The sequence below is a fragment of the Scaptodrosophila lebanonensis genome, unplaced genomic scaffold (assembly GCF_003285725.1).
Source record: "Scaptodrosophila lebanonensis strain 11010-0011.00,11010-0021.00 unplaced genomic scaffold, SlebRS2 tig00000089-arrow-pilon, whole genome shotgun sequence".
Lineage (NCBI taxonomy): Eukaryota > Metazoa > Arthropoda > Insecta > Diptera > Drosophilidae > Scaptodrosophila > Scaptodrosophila lebanonensis.
The window spans coordinates 1,454,629-1,473,812 of NW_022060565.1; the positions used below are offsets into that span (position 1 = coordinate 1,454,629).

At 38.0% G+C, this 19,184-nt stretch overlaps 1 protein-coding gene across 1 annotated transcript; it reads left to right on the forward strand.

Moving 5' to 3' along the window:
* The first annotated feature begins 2,217 nt into the window (after nucleotides 1–2,217).
* On the forward strand, nucleotides 2,218–3,460 carry LOC115626903. The gene has a single exon (XM_030522413.1). The coding sequence runs from the start codon at nucleotides 2,248–2,250 to the stop codon at nucleotides 3,370–3,372; it is 1,125 nt and encodes a 374-aa protein (XP_030378273.1). The 5' UTR covers nucleotides 2,218–2,247; the 3' UTR covers nucleotides 3,373–3,460.
* Nucleotides 3,461–19,184: the final 15,724 nt, after the last annotated feature.

Here is a 19,184-nt window from a genome sequence, read left to right on the forward strand (position 1 = left end):
CAAATATGGGATGAATGCTTTTTTTTTACACTCTGTCTTAAGATGATAAGTTCATTTAATTAGCTATATTTAAAGTTCAAAGTTTCCAATGAAACCTCCAATTATATTGTACTTATTTTTTATGTTAGGTTGAGGAATATTCTTTTAAGTCTTCTCACTACTTACTATTATCTCCTAGATTTAAGGCCAGGTTATTTTCATGGTTGTTTAGTCTTTCAATTTATTTTTTAATAAATTTAGTTATTTCTTCTTTCACATAAGGAATTCATAGATGTTTTCTTATTTTTACTTATTTGTTATGTTAGGTTGAGGAATATTCTTTTAAGTCTTCTCACTACTTACTATTATCTCTTACATTTAAGGCCAGGTTATTTTCATGGTTGTTTAGTCTTTCAATTTATTTTTTAATAAATTTAGTTATTTCTTTAGCTTTAGCTTTTTTACTTGTTTTTAATAAATTTGATTTTTTTTTCTTTCACATAAGGAATTCATAGATGCTTTCTTATTTTTACTTATTTTTTATGTTAGGTTGAGGAATATTCTTTTAAGTCTTCTCACTACTTACTATTATCTCTTACATTTAAGGCCAGGTTATTTTCATGGTTGTTTAGTCTTTCAATTTATTTTTTAATAAATTTAGTTATTTCTTTAGCTTTAGCTTTTTTACTTGTTTTTAATAAATTTGATATTTTTTTCTTTCACATAAGGAATTCATAGATATTTTCTTATTTTTACTTATTTTTTATGTTAGGTTGAGGAATATTCTTGTAAGTCTTCTCATTACTTACTATTATCTCCTAGATTTAAGGCCAGGTTATTTTCATGGTTGTTTAGTCTTTCAATTTATTTTTTAATAAATTTAGTTATTTCTTTAGCTTTAGCTTTTTTACTTGTTTTTAATAAATTTGATATTTTTTTCTTTCACATAAGGAATTCATAGATATTTTCTTATTTTTACTTATTTTTTATGTTAGGTTGAGGAATATTCTTTTAAGTCTTCTCACTACTTACTATTATCTCCTAGATTTAAGGCCAGGTTATTTTCATGGTTGTTTAGTCTTTCAATTTATTTTTTAATAAATTTAGTTATTTCTTTAGCTTTAGCTTTTTTACTTGTTTTTAATAAATTTGATATTTTTTTCTTTCACATAAGGAATTCATAGATATTTTCTTATTTTTACTTATTTTTTATGTTAGGTTGAGGAATATTCTTTTAAGTCTTCTCACTACTTACTATTATCTCCTAGATTTAAGGCCAGGTTATTTTCATGGTTGTTTAGTCTTTCAATTTATTTTTTAATAAATTTAGTTATTTCTTTAGCTTTAGCTTTTTTACTTGTTTTTAATAAATTTGATATTTTTTTCTTTCACATAAGGAATTCATAGATATTTTCTTATTTTTACTTATTTTTTATGTTAGGTTGAGGAATATTCTTTTAAGTCTTCTCACTACTTACTATTATCTCCTAGATTTAAGGCCAGGTTATTTTCATGGTTGTTTAGTCTTTCAATTTATTTTTTAATAAATTTAGTTATTTCTTTAGCTTTAGCTTTTTTACTTGTTTTTAATAAATTTGATATTTTTTTCTTTCACATAAGGAATTCATAGATATTTTCTTATTTTTACTTATTTTTTATGTTAGGTTGAGGAATATTCTTTTAAGTCTTCTCACTACTTACTATTATCTCCTAGATTTAAGGCCAGGTTATTTTCATGGTTGTTTAGTCTTTCAATTTATTTTTTAATAAATTTAGTTATTTCTTCTTTCACATAAGGAATTCGTAGATCTTGAAACAAAAAAAGGGGCATTAACTATGGACCTCAATGTTTTTGATTGATAGCGCTGCAGAATGCCAGAATATTGCCTTTATATGGATTTTCCATGTAAATCTGCGATCAGCAAGCCAAGATACATCACAGAGTTGCTTTGCGGAATTGCTGAGCCGTTAAATAAAACTTTTGAGCAATCGCCATTTCTTAAAATAAATGTTATTTTAAAGGTATTTTAGTGCATTTACTTTTATTTTCCAACGGAGAAACCAGGCTTCAATAAGTTTGAGTTGGTGTCGCTTGAATGTGAAATCTGTATTCTATAGTACTATACTATATATACATAGATTCGGAACAGTTTATAATATCGTGTTCATTGTTGAACTTTGAAAAAGTTTTCGAAACATTCACACTCTCTTCAAAACAGTATAAACTCACAGAAATTTCAGTAAGCCAGGAAGAAGAAGGACAATAATATGGAAGATAGCAATAAGTCCTTACAAATTTTAGTGAGCAAAAATGATAGCGGCTCGGTCACCAAGCCCTTGGCCAGTATCATGAAGTCAACGACTTATGAGTATGTACAACCACCTGAAGCTACGACCACCAGGGTCTTCGTTCCGTATCACGATCCTACGCAAGAGGTCGTAGACAAGCTTCCAGACTGTGGTAAACTATCGTTGGATCGCATCGAACTGTTCCCCCGTACGTTGCGATGTCGCAAAATCGAGATCTTCGACTTCGAAGAGGAGGTCAGCTTCACGGGCGAAGAGGAGGAGGAGATGGAGGCCACATTCACAACTGAGGATGCGACAAGTGATGGAGCACACCAGCTTCAATTGCTGAACGATCTAGACTGCCTATTGCGGCGCATAGGGCTCATGCAGATGGCCATCAAGGAGCGCAAAAAACAAGAGGAGTGTGAGCTCTACAAAGCCGAACTTATGCGCAGCGAAAATCCATGTAGACACAAGAAAAGCGAAGACCTAGAGGAGCAGTCCGATATCGTATGCCCAGAGCCACAGCTGCCACCGCTGAGTTGTGAAGAGCAAATGGAAATACGCGACTTGGAGCATGATCACCACACCTTACAGTGCTACATAGATGAGATGGTATGTCGCTACAAGCTGATTCGGTGCCTGGTGCGCAAACTTCAGGCACTGCTCTGTTTGAACAACCAGCAACTACGCCGGATGGCGAAACTTTCCAAGGAGTACTTGATGTGGTCCAAATTGGTGGAGAAGGAGAAGGACGTGTGCACTGAACGCTACAAGTACCTAACCGATACTAAGATCGGTGCGGCGGAGGTCGAAGAAATTATGTTTAATAATTTAAAAAGTCAGCATGAGCGTCTTAAGGAATACCTACACGAGAGGGAGCTCATGTACGAGATGAACGAGTTTCACGAAGAAATCGATGAGATGACGCAATATTGCCATGACTTGCACAGGGATATGGAGGATCGTTTCGATGTTATGGAGCGGCAAGTCACACGTGCTATCAAGATGGAGGAAATAAGAGAGCGTGCCATGACAATCAGAGCAATCGATACCGATTCATTGACACCCCTATTTGAAGTTGAAGATAGCGAAAATCGTTAATTATCTCTAATTGCTTATTTTTTCCTCTTCGTGTTCTAATTTCAAATTATGCCAAAGGCATTAAAATATACTTTAAGCTTTTGGCGTACAGCACTGTGTGTTGCTATTTGCTACTATTTGAAGAGTTCTTTTCATAGCAGAAGGCAGCTAAGTAAAAGAATGGAATGCTGCCGTAAGCTTTTATTTATTTAATGGCCCCACATTGGGCGCCAAAATATCACAGTGAGTGCGCGCTTGAGATATGTAGTTTAAAGTGAGCCGCGCAGCATTTGTTGCTATTGTTGTTGCTATTGCTGACTGCCAAGCTACCAGCAGCACATGGTAGTACATCACTTTGGACTTTATCAGCGGGCGCGCGCGCAAATTTGCAAAAGAGCGTGGGTAGACACGAAGAGGGCGGCAGGAGGATGAGAACGAAATTCCTACGCACAGCGAAGACGAAGTCGACAACGACGAGCCACAACAACTACTGCAATTGCAACTTAATTGAGGCTTGTCTATGCAACGTGTGTGCAAAACCACAACCTCCCGCTTTCTCCACCTCACCTCCTCCTCCCACTCACCACTCACCGTACGTGCCCCTCTAACTCGCCGCCAATCGCCAACCGCCAACCGCCCACTGCAACTGCAAACAGCAACAACTCTACGAGTACCAACATATGAACTGGCTGCATAACTAAGCATCTGTGGTTGCTCTCTATCTCAGTCCCCCCCCCCCCGCCCTCCCCCCTCCCCCTTCATCCACCCCATCTAGCTAGCTTGGTTGTTTTCCCTGTTTGACTCTGGCGGCCCGCAGGTCCGCAAATAACAGCAAAATAGTGAAAAAGTTTTCCTGTCGTCAGACTTGTTGTTGCTGCTGCTGCTGCTGTTGACTTGATGCCTCGCTGCCCCAGTGCCTTGATGCTCCACAGCCGACGATGGCAACAACAACAACTACGTCGGCCATAATAACGTACTGAGGGCGTTATTTGCACGCGCGCTCATGCAACATGGCACATGCAATAAGAGGCAGCCAGCCATTATCATCATTATTGTGATCGCCAGCGTCATCATCACTTTGTGGTCGTCTAGCAATGCTCACCGCCTAATGCCCCCCAGCCCCCACCCTTTCTTTCGTGCCCTCCCCTCCCGCTTCGCTTTCGTCCCGACCCCCCAATACCAAAGCACTAGCAGCCATGGACAATTTAAGCTCATTCACTTGCTGCACTTTTAGAGACGCTGATTGCCGCTGGTGTTGTTGCTGTTGCTGCTGCAATGTTGCTGCTGCTTTGCTGTTTGTGTTGCAAGTTCAAGCCTGAGTTTAGGGTCGTCGTCGCCATCGCCATCGTTGTCATGCATGCAACCAAATTGCATGCAAAGTGCTCATCTAGGCATCTAGGTGCTGCGTTTGGGGCGTACTTGCTGCAATTTGCATTTCGGAGTAGTAGTAGTTGTTCGCCAAGGCGTTGTCGTCAATGGCGTTGGCAACAACAGGCAGCAGCAGACAGCAGCAACAGCCACAGAGCCGCAGAAATGGCTTTTTAATGGTTCTGTTTTTTCTCTCTCTCTCTCTCTCTCTCTCTCTTTCTCTCTCTCTCTCTCTCTCTCTCTCTGGGCTTAGTAGCTCAAAGATTCTTGTATTTGGGTTAAGCTCACGTCAAGTGGCGGGCCAAGCATTTACATTTAAATTCTGTAATATTGCAACAGCGTTGTTTATGGCCCACTGCCACCAACACCAACACCAACACCACCACCAACATCAACACCATCAACTCCATCAGCAACAACAACAGCAACTGTATCAAGCAGTCGCTTTAAATACTAAACACACTCGCTTCTACTTGTATATTAGCTCATACTTGTATTGTTAAATATGTTTTGTATATAAAAGCAGCAATGTCATGGCTTAATAAAAAGTTTATGGCATATTCCGCACTATCTAGATGTGTGGTCATAAAAAATTGGCAGTCATAGTCGTCTTAGTCTTAATGCGTGTGAGCCAGCGGCCCGCCCGCCAAGATCTGGTTTCTTAAATAGCAGAGCAGTAGGAATACCCTACTAGAGCAAAGAAAATAAGGAAGCTGCTGTTCATAGAACTACAAAAAAAGAAGTAAAATAAAACAACAACATTTTTTGATAATCCAAGTCAAGTTATGTTAAGTTTATAAACAAAAACACTACTTTTTATTCATGTTGGATATTGGAGTTAGTTTCAAGAGGTCATAGCGAAAAAGTTACTCGTAGTTGATGCGATAATATTTCTTAATAACTTAATTATATTTGTATATTTCGCACTTCAAATCGCATTTATAATATTTATGAGAGAGTCTGCAGTGCAAAAATATTTATTTATGCTTAATGCATCTTATTCAGAGTAGAGTTTATTTGTGACTGACAATCGATTACGCATAAGAGAGAGAACTGCTCGCAGGCAGAAATAAAGAACAGTTAGATGGGTATGCAAGACATAAAGAATAAAGAGACAATGCGTTGCACACAAGTATACACATACTTCGAACACTCCTTCTCAACGCATGTCTACTTTTACAAAAATTCAAATTCAAAAGTAAACAAAACAATTCAAGTTACATATAACTATGAATTTAACGCATACCCATCATGTTTATACATTTTTCATGCTTAACTCTACACAAGTTTTTAGTAAGAACATCCGAGATCATTTGCTCTGTAGGTACATATTCAATTTCAATTACATTGTTCTTACACATTTCTCTTATATGATGGTACTTAATATCTATGTGCTTGCTGCGCGCATGGAACTTAGAGTCTTTTGCCAGACATTGCGCGCTTTGATTGTCGCTGAAGATCTTTGTTGCATGATCACTGCCGAAACCAATTTCGGTCATAACTTGTCTGACATATGCTGCTTCTTTTGCTGCTGTTGAAAGAGCAACATACTCCGCCTCCGTGCTACTGAGGGCCACAACGCTTTGCTTTTTGGACTGCCAGGAAAACGCTGCTCCTGCTGCAAACATTGCCCAGCCAGTAAAGGATTTCCGGTCCGTGCTATCTCCAGCCCAATCCGCATCGACAAAACAGTGAATGGGCTGCCCAGTACGCTTGTAATGCAGGCCCATTCCAGTTGTGCCTTTTAAGTATCTTAATACTCTTTTTGCGGCCAACTCGTGCTCACGATGAGGATCTACGTTCTGTTGCGCCAGCTTCGTCACAGAATGTAAGATGTCCGGCCTTGTAGCCATGGCTAAGTACATGAGTGAGCCTATTAGCGATTGGTAGCTGGTCTGGTTCACTCGCTCGCATTTATTGTCGTCACATTTCGTTTGAAATCCAGCTTCTAGGGGTATAACATTAGACTTGCAGTTATGCATACCATACTCACGCAGAAGACTCTCGATGTATTGCTTATGGCCAATGGTTACGTCACCTGTTTCACCATTGCGCTCAATTTCCATCCCTAGGAAATGTTTCAGCTGGCCGCCATCTACCACATCGAACTCGTCTGCTATACGCATTTTTACATCGTTAAGATCATCTTTGCTGCTACTGGCCACTATCATATCATCAACATAGACGACAATGATGTCCAAATTGCTGCCCTTGCGTCGTGTATACAAACATGGCTCACTGATGCAGGGAACAAAACCAATCTTGAGCAACACACCATTTAGTTGCTCGTTCCACTCACGGCCACTCTGCTTAAGGCCGTACAGAGATTTATGCAATCTTAAAACACGCTCAGGAGCATCTTGGTCAGCAAAACCCTCTGGTTGACGCATATATACCACATCGTGCAGCTGACTATTCAGATACGCAGAAGATACATCCATTTGATGCATGTACATGTTATGCTCGATTGCTAGAGCAATCACCAATCTGATTGTTGAGTATCTAGCCACAGGGGAGAATGTCTCGGTATAGTTGACGCCGTATTTTTGGGCGCAACCCTTAGCCACTAAGCGAGACTTGAAGCGCACAACATTACCAAACTTGTCGCGCTTCACTGCAAATACCCATTTGCAACCAATTGGCTTCTGACCATTTGGCAACTCGACTAACGACCATGTCTTGTTGGCTCGTAAACTTTCAATTTCCTTCTCCATCGAGATTTTCCATTCATCGGCATATTTTGATTTGTACGCAGCATCGACTGTCTCTGGTACATCTATATCGTCGGTTGTCATAATATTCACCATATTATACTGCTTTCGCGGGCGTCCAGGTCTTCCCGTGTATATTTTCTTTGGCCGCCCTGGACCTCTTTTCTGGCTTGCTATTGTTTCGTTATCGACTGAAGTTTCTCCTTCTGCAGCGCTGCACTCTGCAGCCTCCTCGACCTCTGGAGTACTGCTGCCATGCCGATCTTCATCAGCATAAACGTGGCTCTCATTCTGCTCTACAGTGCCCATCGGAACAGAATCTGGTTCCGGCACCAACATTGGAACATCGATATCACAAATCGACCAACTTGCCTTTTCTCTGTCACCTGTTAATGAGTCTTCGAGAAAAATTACGTCACGCGCTTCTATTACCTTTTCTGTACTGGGATTGTACAAGCGATATGCTTTTGCAGTTTCGGAGTACCCAACTAATACTCGCTCCTCACCTTTCGGCAGGAATTTACCAGTACGCTTCTTGTTCAGCACAATAGCCTTCGTGCCAAACACTCTGAGATGACTTACAGTTGGCTTTCTACCAGACCATGACTCTATGGGCGTCATGTCTTTCAGTGTAGACGTCTCTGAACGATTCCGCAGATATGCAGCTGTATTGATAGCTTCTGCCCAAAATCTTTCACTGAGACCAGCATGCACCAGCATGCTACGCGCCATCTCTACAAGTGTTCTGTTTGCGCGTTCTGCCACACCATTCTGTTGCGGTGTGTGTGGCACAGTGAGCTGCCTCTTAATACCGTTGCTCACTAAAAAGTTGTCAAATGCACCACTCAAATATTCACGGCCATTGTCACTTCTGATGCATTTTATTTTCTTGCCAGTTTGCCTTTCTGCAAATGTTACGAACTCTTTAAACTTGTCAAATATTTCATCACGCGTTTTCATAAAGCACACATACACATATCGAGAACTGTCATCGATGAAGGTAGCAAAATATCGCGATCCACCAATCGAACATTTTTTCATCGGGCCACAAATGTCCGAGTGCACCAAATCCAACACATTTTTAGCACGATTTTCAGATTTTCTTGGAAATGGTTTTACGCTTATTTTACACTTTGCACAAGTTTAGCATGTATGCTCTTCAAAACACTGGCCTGCCTTCAAACCGTACACCAAATCGTTTTTAATCATTTTATTTAAACTGCCGATATTTAAGTGTCCAAAACGATTGTGCCATTTCATTATCTCTGTTGCATTTCTTTGTGCGATAAAACATTTATTTTCTTTTGTTTCAACTAGAAACAGTCCATGGTGCTCTTTAGCCACCAAAACAGTATCGCCCTTGCGATCTACTATACTCGCACTATTCCTTTTAAATTCAACCGTGCAACCCTTTTGCATTGCCTTCGAAACAGATATGAAATTACATTGAAGGTCTTTCACATACAACACATCGCTCATTTCGATTGTTGTGCCATGCCAATTTAAACGCACTGTACCAAGCCCGCTGGCTTCTACATAATTGTCGCCCGCAATTATTATTTTCTCTTTGTGCTCTCTCATTTTCACGAAATACGATTTATCACAACACAAATGCGCCGTTGCGCCACTGTCCAGGCAAAAGACAGACTTTGATAATCCGCCATCTATTTGCGCCGCAGCCGCAAATACCGAGAGCGACTTCTTCAGTCTCATGCTCTCCTTTTCGTCTATTCTCTCACGGCTCTCTCTCGCGACGCAGTTTCTTGCTATGTGCCCTTGACGACCGCACGACCAGCAACCGGCATTTTTTCTTTGCTGCTGCGTCTGTGCTCTTATTTTACTGTTACGCGACGGTTTACCGTTTTCATTGCGCGACGAGAACATTCTTTGTTCTCCATTTTCATCGGTGCTCACTTTGCTTGCCATGCGCCTCTCACCTTCTTCGAGCAACTTAATTTTTAGGGCCGTCAACGATGGCAACGAATCCCTTGTCTCAATTGCCACCACAAAGTTGTCATAGGTTTCAGTTAAACTTGACAACAACAATATGGCCAAGCACTCATCAGGCATACTAACACCGATCTCATTTAGTTTTTCAAGCACTTCCATAAATTTGTTAATATGTGCCGCAATGCTGTCCGACTCCAGCATTTTCATATGAAGCAACTGCTTCAGCAAACTAACACGACGCGCCGGCCCCGTTGGCATATGAATTTCCTTCAGCCTTTGCCATGCATCCGCTGATGTCTGGCAGTTTTTTACATGATTTAGTTGCGATGCCTTAATGCAAAGCATAATACTTGCCAACGCCTTTTCATCTTTCGCGTCGAACGCGGCATTTTGTTCAGCACTGTCTTCATTTGTTTTCACAACGCGACCGCACACCACTGCCCACAAATCGGCATGAATGAGCACACTTTTCATTTGAATGACCCAGGCACTATAATTTTGGTCATCAAGCTTGTCGATCGCCTGCATTGCTGAATTCATTTTTATTACACTTGCGAAAGTCCAGAACTTCTCTAAAGTTCACTTTACACAAACCACTTGCCTAAAACGTCCAGAACGATTTTCTCATTCACGTTTTCACTTTTATTTACTTGTCCAAAACGTCCAGAACGATCTTCTCATTCACGTTTACAAATACACTTGTCCAAAACGTCCAGAACGATCTTCTCGCTCACGTTTACAAGTTGCCGATTATTCCAGAAACACAACGAATTATTTTTTCAACTCGCTTAGTCACAGCGTGTTCTGGGCCCATAACCTATTCAGAGTAGAGTTTATTTGTGACTGACGATCGATTACGCATAAGAGAGAGAACTGCTCGCAGGCAGAAATAAAGAACAGTTAGATGGGTATGCAAGACATAAAGAACAAAGAGACAATGCGTTGCACACAAGTATACACATACTTCGAACACATCTACTATAATTAACTAAAATTGAAGTTCTAATTTGCATTTGAAATGTAGAAGATTGCTTATGTTTCGGGCAATCTGGAAGAAACCAGTCCGGTTTCTTTTCTTCTAACCCCTCATAGCAACATTATACATTTCCAACTTCTTCTCCGACGCATTGACAATCAAAAATATTATAATTCTCTTCACTTGATACTCCAAACGAAACTTATGTTCCCCTCTCGTTGGTATTTCAAATTCAATTTATTCTAACAGATTAAAAACAAGTTCAAAAATGTGTGTGTTTAAGTGGTGCGCTTAAACGGTGCATACACTTTTGGCCAGCAGTGTCGGACTGTAAATAGATGTTCAACTAATGGACAAATAAAATCTATGGCATTATATATGCATAAATAGAAATAAAATTATATTTTATTGAGCAAAGCGAATGCAATAAGTGAAGAGTGGCCGCCGACGACGACGGAGATCGAGCCTAGCGTGCCGCGCTATGATTACACTGTGCAACAAAAAGCTGAGTCCAATCAAACACACTGCTTTAAAGCAGGTTCTTTAAAAGACAAAAATATAGATTTTGTTTATCGTATAACTTCTTTAGTATTGTGGTCAGGATTTTCTGTCAGTGAAGGATCGGGCAGAATATAAGCTCCAATTATTAAGAAATTGCAATAGTATATATAACTAGATATTTCTTTTTTTTTTTGCATTCGATGCCCTGCAATTCCAAAAAATAGCAGCGCCTGTTTTAAAGAATTTTTTATAAAATACTACGATTCTTCCTTACTTTGTCTCAATAATAAAATAAAATAATCCTTATTTTGCAAATATTAGTAAATAAATTAAAAAATAAAAAATTGCTAAAATATACTAAACAAACATTTGTTTATTTCAAATTACTTCAAAATAATTGGCCAAATAAAAATTACGCACATACAAATGTTCATTTTAAGTTCCATATAAATAAGTTGGGTTCATGAGTATTTTGAAATGGAAACCAACAGTTTCCCGTTTAAAGCCTACTATCAATAGTTAACCACGTTACTGTTTTTTCATATTTTTATACCCTGTACCCAAAGGGTGAAAGGGTATACTAGTTTTGTGCGAATGTATGTAACAGGCAGAAAGAGGCGTGGCAGACCCCACAAAGTATATATATTTTTGATCAGGATTGCAAGACGAGTCGATATAGCCATATCCGTCTGTCTGTCTGTCCGTCTGTCCGTCTGACCGTCTGTCCGTCTGTCTGTATGAGCGCTAGGATCTCAGTAAGTACAAGAGCTAGTATAACCAAAATTTGTATCAAGGTTCCTATAAGCCCCAGGCAGATCGAGTTTGTTTATTTTTTCTAATACACCCCCCCCCCCACTCCCCCGCAATTCGTGTTTTTTCTTATAACTTCCGTAATTCTCGGAATTTTGAAATCAATTTTGGTAGGTACATCCAGTTAGTACTAATGTGTCCGTGTGCCAAATTTCATCATGATAGGTCAATTCTGAAGAAAGTTATAGCCATAAGTAAAATCGCTGCTCATGCGCTGCCTGCAGCTCTGTCGGCAGCGCTGCCCGCAGCTGTTGTTGTTGTTGCTGCTTTGGTTCAACTTTGTGCTGCATACATACACGCATATAAACACGCATAGGTACGTGATGTAAATGTATGCTGTTAAAACTGAACATAAACATGTATTCTAATTTAATTTAATTAATTAATTTTAATTAATTCATTCATTCATTTTTTTTAATAATTTAATTTTTTTTTTAATTTTTTCCTTTTGTGGGTATTTTACTGTCGGGCTTGCTCGACTGTAGCGTTCTCTCTTGTTTATTATTTATTTTTTGATTTTTACTTATTTTTTAAATGCAAACGAAAGATATGGCGCTGGTTGAGGAGTATCCAAATAAATCTTGGTTTTAGTAAACACCTTATTGCGGTCTAACTTAAACTTGTATAGCCTTTTGTCCTTTGGGTACAGTTTGACAAAAATAAAATAAACTCGTGGTGCCTAAATACCAAGAGAGCCTACATATGAAGTTGGGTTGTGATGGGCCTAACCATTTCTGAAATCCAGGCGTTCATCCAGACAGACAGAGTATAATCATTGAAAATATAATAAAAATACTTTATGGGGCCAGAAACGCTTCCACCTGGGGGAAAAAGGAACGAAACGCTTCCAGGAATGTTTGATTTTGTTGTATAGTGCTATATCGGTAGCAATAAGATAAAGAGAAAAGATATGAAGCAGCATTGCACACCAACAGCAACAGGACTAGGATCTGTAAGCTGAGCAAGTGAGGGATCCGGAATGGTGGCCTCAAGCGTGGCAATTTGATAAACAATAGGCAATGTTTAATGATTTTCAATGCAAATCTGATGCCGCTGGATGCAGAATTGGTAAGACACGCACACACTCAAGCACAAACTCTCTTGTGGGTGTGTGCTGGCGCGGATGGACGGACAGACGGACGGACGGGAAAACGTGCACATTGCATGGCTTGTGAACATTTGCAGCCATGTACGAGTAATTCATTCATTCAGTGCGTTCTGAGACTGGCCGTCTGTCGGTCTGCCTGTCCGTCTGCTTGGTATGTCATTTGTCTTGTGCTTTATGGGAAGAAGAGGAGAAAAGCTGTCCTAAGTACACACACTTTCCTAGACATAGAGGAAGAAGGGGAGAGGGGGAAAGAAGCAGCTGGCCGGCCCGGACAAGCCCGGCTTGGCCGACAGTTGAACAACTTTGTTGATTTATTATGGTTACATCTAATTAAAACGGTTTCGCAGTAAGTCAGCAGAAAATGCCAGCAATAGCAACAACCATAAGAACAACAACAACAACAACAGCAATAAGAACAACAACATGTGGCAGCAATGCTACTACCTTGGCAGAAATGGTTTGACGTAATGAAGCTAAATGTTCCGCGCTATGGTCAATTGGTATTGACCATAACAATAGTATGTTGTTGTTTTTGTTGCTGTTGTTGTTGTTGTTGTTGTATTGCGACTGCTGAGCCTACGGTTGGCAACCAGAAGATACAATTCGAGATGCAGTTTAGCTTCGCACGCCGCTGCAAAGTCAATTAAGCCAAACGTTAAAAGGCCAAAGATAAATGACAAATGACGTGTCTCTAAACTGAGTTTAGCGTCATCTTCCTCATCGTCATCGCCATCGTCATCGTTGTCAGCCATCGTCCACTCCCGTCCGATGTTTGGTCATATAATTTCAACATAGAAATATCGCACAACAAGTGCAAATGCAATTAGTCCCGTGCTTTATTTGTTTAAACGAACGCCATTTGACGCACACGAATGAGAGAAACAACCAGCCAGCCAGCCAGCCAGCCAGCCAGCCAGCCAGCCAGCCAGCGAGCCAAACAAACTAACCAACTAACCAACCGGCTAGCTGGCTGTGATTGTGGCAGCTGTTGCTGCCTTTGATGTTGCTGTTGCATTTAACTAGAACTTGTTGCTACTGCTGGCGACCATGTGACCATGGCCATGGCGACTGTTGATGCTATTTGTGGTATCATTTTTAGCCTTATAATTGCTTAGATTATATTTACTGTATTTGGTTTGTGTAGCTTATTAAAATTGTTTAGATTTTTTTCCACTCGCCACTAAGCAGAGCGTCATTTGAGCGTTCTTTGGCATTTGGGAACGTGAGCACAGAGCCATATTAATAATCCACGTATGCTATTCTCATAAATTACAAGCAGTTTCGTGCAAGTATGGCACTACATATTGAACAAATATAACTATAAAAAGCGAAAATCAAAGAAACAACCTATATACTCCTACTTGTACAAACAAAACGATTTCGATAATATAAAGCACTGAAACAGAACTGAATCAGAGACCGGGTTAATCGATACAGAAAATTTAAATTTAAACATTAGAAATTATAGAAATATTCCGAAAAAAAAGCGCCACTCTTGAATGTCCTGTGTCCGCCTTTCTTTCCGCCGCAACCATTCAACTAAAACGAATATGGTTCCACAAAATAATAGTACAGCAATTAACTCTTCGTCTATGATTCATATCATATTATTTTATTTTATTTGATGTAGATCTACAAATGGTATTTTCAGAGTATTTAATTTGGTTACACTGAAAAAAGCTAGTGAATTGAAATGATGATCAATTTTGTGATTCGTGGGATGCAAGCAAATTAGAGGATTTCTGTATTCAATTTTTCAATATAAAAAGGTGAACTTTTTGATTTAACGCGGTTTGAAAATAAAAAATTGCACGACACTATTTCATTCAACGGGATAAAAAATAACACAAAATAAATAAATAAAAATCCACCCAGCTGACAAGCAGCTAGAAACCATTCTTATATGGGTCGTTAAGCACATTACAAATATATAAGTATGTATGTGATTTAAAAAATAAACATAAATCCTTGCTTTTCACTGATTTGAATAGGTTTCAAAGATAAGGAGCTAATCACCAATTTTTGCATATGCTTTAATAAAAAGAATAAATTTCTTTCAGTTTTCATTTACAGACATTTTTACACCCAGCAACAACTTCAATGCAGAAATGAAAAACACAGTTTTTTGTAAAAAATATATTTATAAGAAAATTAAAAAAAAACCAAAAAACACGTGTATTTGTACTTTGCATTTTAAATATAATATTAAATATAATATTAATATAATATTTTTAAATAAAAAACAAAATGAGCGATATTCAAACTATGGCAGCTATAGAAAATATCAAGCCCATACAACGGTCAAACGGACAGATAGATATGTCTATATCGATTTGTCGCGTCATCCTTATTATGTACATATATACGTATATTATTGGAGGAGGTTGCAGCATTGTGTTAATCGAACTGAGACTGAGCCAATACAGATACGATCTAATTGGTAATTAATGATTACTTCGTTAACGGCGCAATTATTTCTTTGGCATCTACAAGTATATAATAAGTACACTACTACGATTTTGATAAAAGTTCAGATTATTATTATCACTTCACAAAACTTCCAAATGCCGAATTTTTTAAAGAATGATTTTTGCACCGATCGTTCCTATGGCAGCTATATTAAATAATGATGCTGTATTAGGTTTGAATTAAACTTGCACTGCATATGGAAAAGACAGGTTTACATACCAAGTTTGGTGTCCCTAGCTGCTTTAGTTCAAAAGTTATACGTGTTCATACAGACAGATGGACATGCCTATATATTTATTTCTATGATGAAACCACCAGGCTGAACCAAAACTACACTTATCATCAGTTTGGCAACAATACCGTGCTAAAGTAAAAAAACTCGTGTTGCCAAGGGACTAGAAGAAGGTCAATGTGGGTCCAGCTATATCGAAACCCAGATGGCCATAGCTGTGTCGAATAGTAATTAAGAATATTCTCGTATATGTTGCACACTTTGCACAAACCTAATGTATCCTATTTACCCTACGGGTATAGGATATAAAAAGCAGCCATTTCTTAGCACAGTTTGAAAACTAAACATGAAAATATAAAAAAGCTTTTACGCTTTACTTTTGGGTTCAGCTTATAGCTTAACGGGTCATATTTTTCGCCAGTTATGACGGACCTGCCTGAAATAAAAGGGCTCGACTAAATTCATATTTTTTACAAATTGTGTTAATGTTAATATAGATTATTGGAAAGTTCATGTTCATCCATGAAATGTTTTTTCATTCTGCTGAAGAATATGGAGGTTATTGAATTGCCAGAAACTACACGAAGACATAAATTTTGCTGATTCTATTTCAATTTAAGATACCGCACAAATAACTTCGAATAAATCGCTTCAAGTATAATATTAGGTTTAATCCAATAATAAGAATGCCTCTGATTGGTTCTAAGACTGTCTTTCCATATCACGTTTTAGTCAAGACGCACACCAACTGATCTTAGCTTATTCTAGCAGAACATCACACCATCTCACCTCGTGGTAGCAACGTATCTCACCCTGTGGTGGTACTTTACTTAACCGCATAGAGTTCACCATTCACTCACAGAGGTTACCAAAGTGTTCCCAGATCTACAAATTGAGACTTAAGCCAATCCTACAACCTTACTAATGAAAAAGCTTTAACTTAAACTTTATGTCTTTATTTTTTAGTTGCATTTATTATGTTTGTTAGTTTAAAATTACTCAACATTCTAGAATTTAGTCCAAACAAGTTGACTATCAAAGCACGATTTATTTGGCTCTACATGTTATCGCGCTTCTTAAGTGTAATTGTTTCAGTTGACTTTAAAGTGACTGAGTTTTGGGCCCACCGATCGAAAAACATTAATAAGTATGTGAAAGGCGCTATTATCCTCCAATCCTAGTTTTGCCAGTAATATTGGTTAATAAGATCACTTTCAGCTATTGACGATTAAACAAACAATAGTTTAATGCTCTAGCCGCTATTAGACCTGTATAAGAGTTTATAAGAACTGAACAAGTGTTCCTCATAACCCGGCAGTGTTCCTAAGAACAGATGGGAAAGTATTCCTTACTGTTCCCTTGTGCTCGATTTTAGATCGATTGGCAGCAAGTTTCTGATCACCATTAATCGATATATGTACATAGTTCAATTATCCGAAATAAAACTCGATATTTCATTTTGTGTACTTTTATTACTTTCGGCTGCTGCTCTGTCAATCGCAAACTTAAAATATAGACTCAAGATCCTTATTGGATAGAGAACAAGACACGCAAATCGGTAAATCATTAGAGTACGAGAGTATTTCGCAGAATTTTGAGCCACGCTTTGAATTTCTTTCTTCTAAGTATGTCCTCCTCAAGTGTTTTTACAATATATATAGTATATATACAATATGTAGTATTGATTTCTGATTGGTTTACTTTACGCTTGCTTTCTGTCACTCTTTTCGTTTTGATTTGCTCGAAAGATGGAGAGAGTCGTAAGTTCATATTTATTTCTTCGTTAGTGAAACAATATTGCTATTACATATAATTATTTTTATTATTTCATTACTTTTATTACATTTATCAAATGCTACTTTTCTCTTTTTTTTAAGCTTCTGGTATGTGTGTGTTTGTGTGTGTGTGGCGGTCCAGTTCGGAGTTAGGGCGTCCCTTAACTATCTGTACTTTTATTTGGTTTAACTTTCATGCGATTGCGATCCCGAGATTGTACCATTTTGTTTTATATTGTTACATATGTATATGTATGTATATACCTGCTTCGAACTTGTTTCTGGCTCTTTTGATTTTCATACGATGTGAGATATTATCGTTACTGGGCTGAGAAATGAACAAAAATTATGGATAGATAACGAAGAATGAAGACGGCTTTTAGCAAGGATTTCTAAACTGTAGTTATATAGACTATATCTGTGTATATGCTAAGATACAGCTTTACAGTATGGGAACGAGCGCAGCTATGTTGCATATTTATTTGACGACGGTGGTTTAAAATGTTCTTACGGCTTTAAGGGGTTAACGACGGCGGTGTGTGTGCGAGTGGGTGTAATTGTTTATACATATATACCTATATATGTGTGTGTGTGTCTGTGTATCTTAATGTTAATAACGACAAAGCAGCAAGCACACCACTTGCGTAGTACTGCGAAGCTGTGTTTGCCCCTACTCAACACTGTTCACGGCTACTAATCACGAAGGCAACTAACTGTACTTTTCTGTTCCGGCGCTTTTCAGTTTACTCTCTTTTCATAATGGTACAAAATAGTCATAGAGTATACATATTAGGATTGTTCAAATGTAAAAGGATAAAAGGAACAAATTATATAATGTCTTCGTCTGCGCCGAAGCTATATACCCTTCCCCATTAATCTTTCGCGGCCTATGACAATAAGATTCTCAATATTCTATTTGGTTGAAATACCTTCAAAAACAACATGTTTTTAATCTTTTCTAAGTCACATCATTGGTATGATAGAACAAGAAAAAGTCTCTGGGGTAAGTCTCAAAGCGAAAGCTTCAATATCTTAAAAGGAGTTGCGTTGGAAACAGACACGATTTGGATTCGGCACGTCATGCTGGATCATGAATTTAAATATCCGAACTATTTCATCGAGCACTGAAATTTTTAAAGTGCTTGGATTAGCCGCTCAAAACACATTTGTAACCTCAAGCCACCTCCAGTCCGTAACTCTTTTTGTATTTTAAAGAGAATAGACTAGATACATACTATTGGAGGTACTGTATTGTTCAGAAAATGCATTCAGTCTTAGATGAAAGCGTTTCGAAATTATTTACATATATTTGCGGAAAGGGCTCTTGAAACCTAGCATGTTCTGGCATGTTGAATGGATAATAATTATAGTACGTGTCATATGGGATATATTCCAGAATTTGTACGCTTAAGCCATCCTAGGTTTTGTTTATATAGTTAAGAATAGCATAGAATTATAACAGTGTTTACATTTCTAGCGGGCTGCAAGGCTTTAAAAGGCTGCTGCTGATCCTGGTTCTGCCGATTCGATTCCATTTTGATTCTGATTCTATTTCTGCCAGTTTATTACGCCGTTCATTTCGTGTGAATGTTGTGTATATGTGTGTGAGTTTGTTTGTTTGTGTTTTCGTTTAAGGTTTAACATTTAATTTACTTTCATCATCATATAAATAAAAAATAAATACATTTAAATATATATATATATGTATAGATTTGTATATATAAATTTTAGTTTCGCCCTCTCGCACATTCATTTTTTTTGTAGTTTTTCTTCTTTTTTTTCCTTGCTTTTATAAAATTTGCTTGAAATCGTATTTTCAATATTAAATGTTGTTTCATTATGCATGCAAGCAAAACGTTTACTTTTTATATCCTTGTAGTTTACAATTACATTTAGGAAAAAAAAAATATATATAGATCGAGTCATATTACAA

Coding starts and splice junctions, on each gene's coding strand:
- LOC115626903 (XM_030522413.1), top strand. CDS start 2,248: ATGGAAGATAGCAATAAGTCCTTACAAATTTTAGTGAGCAAAAATGAT.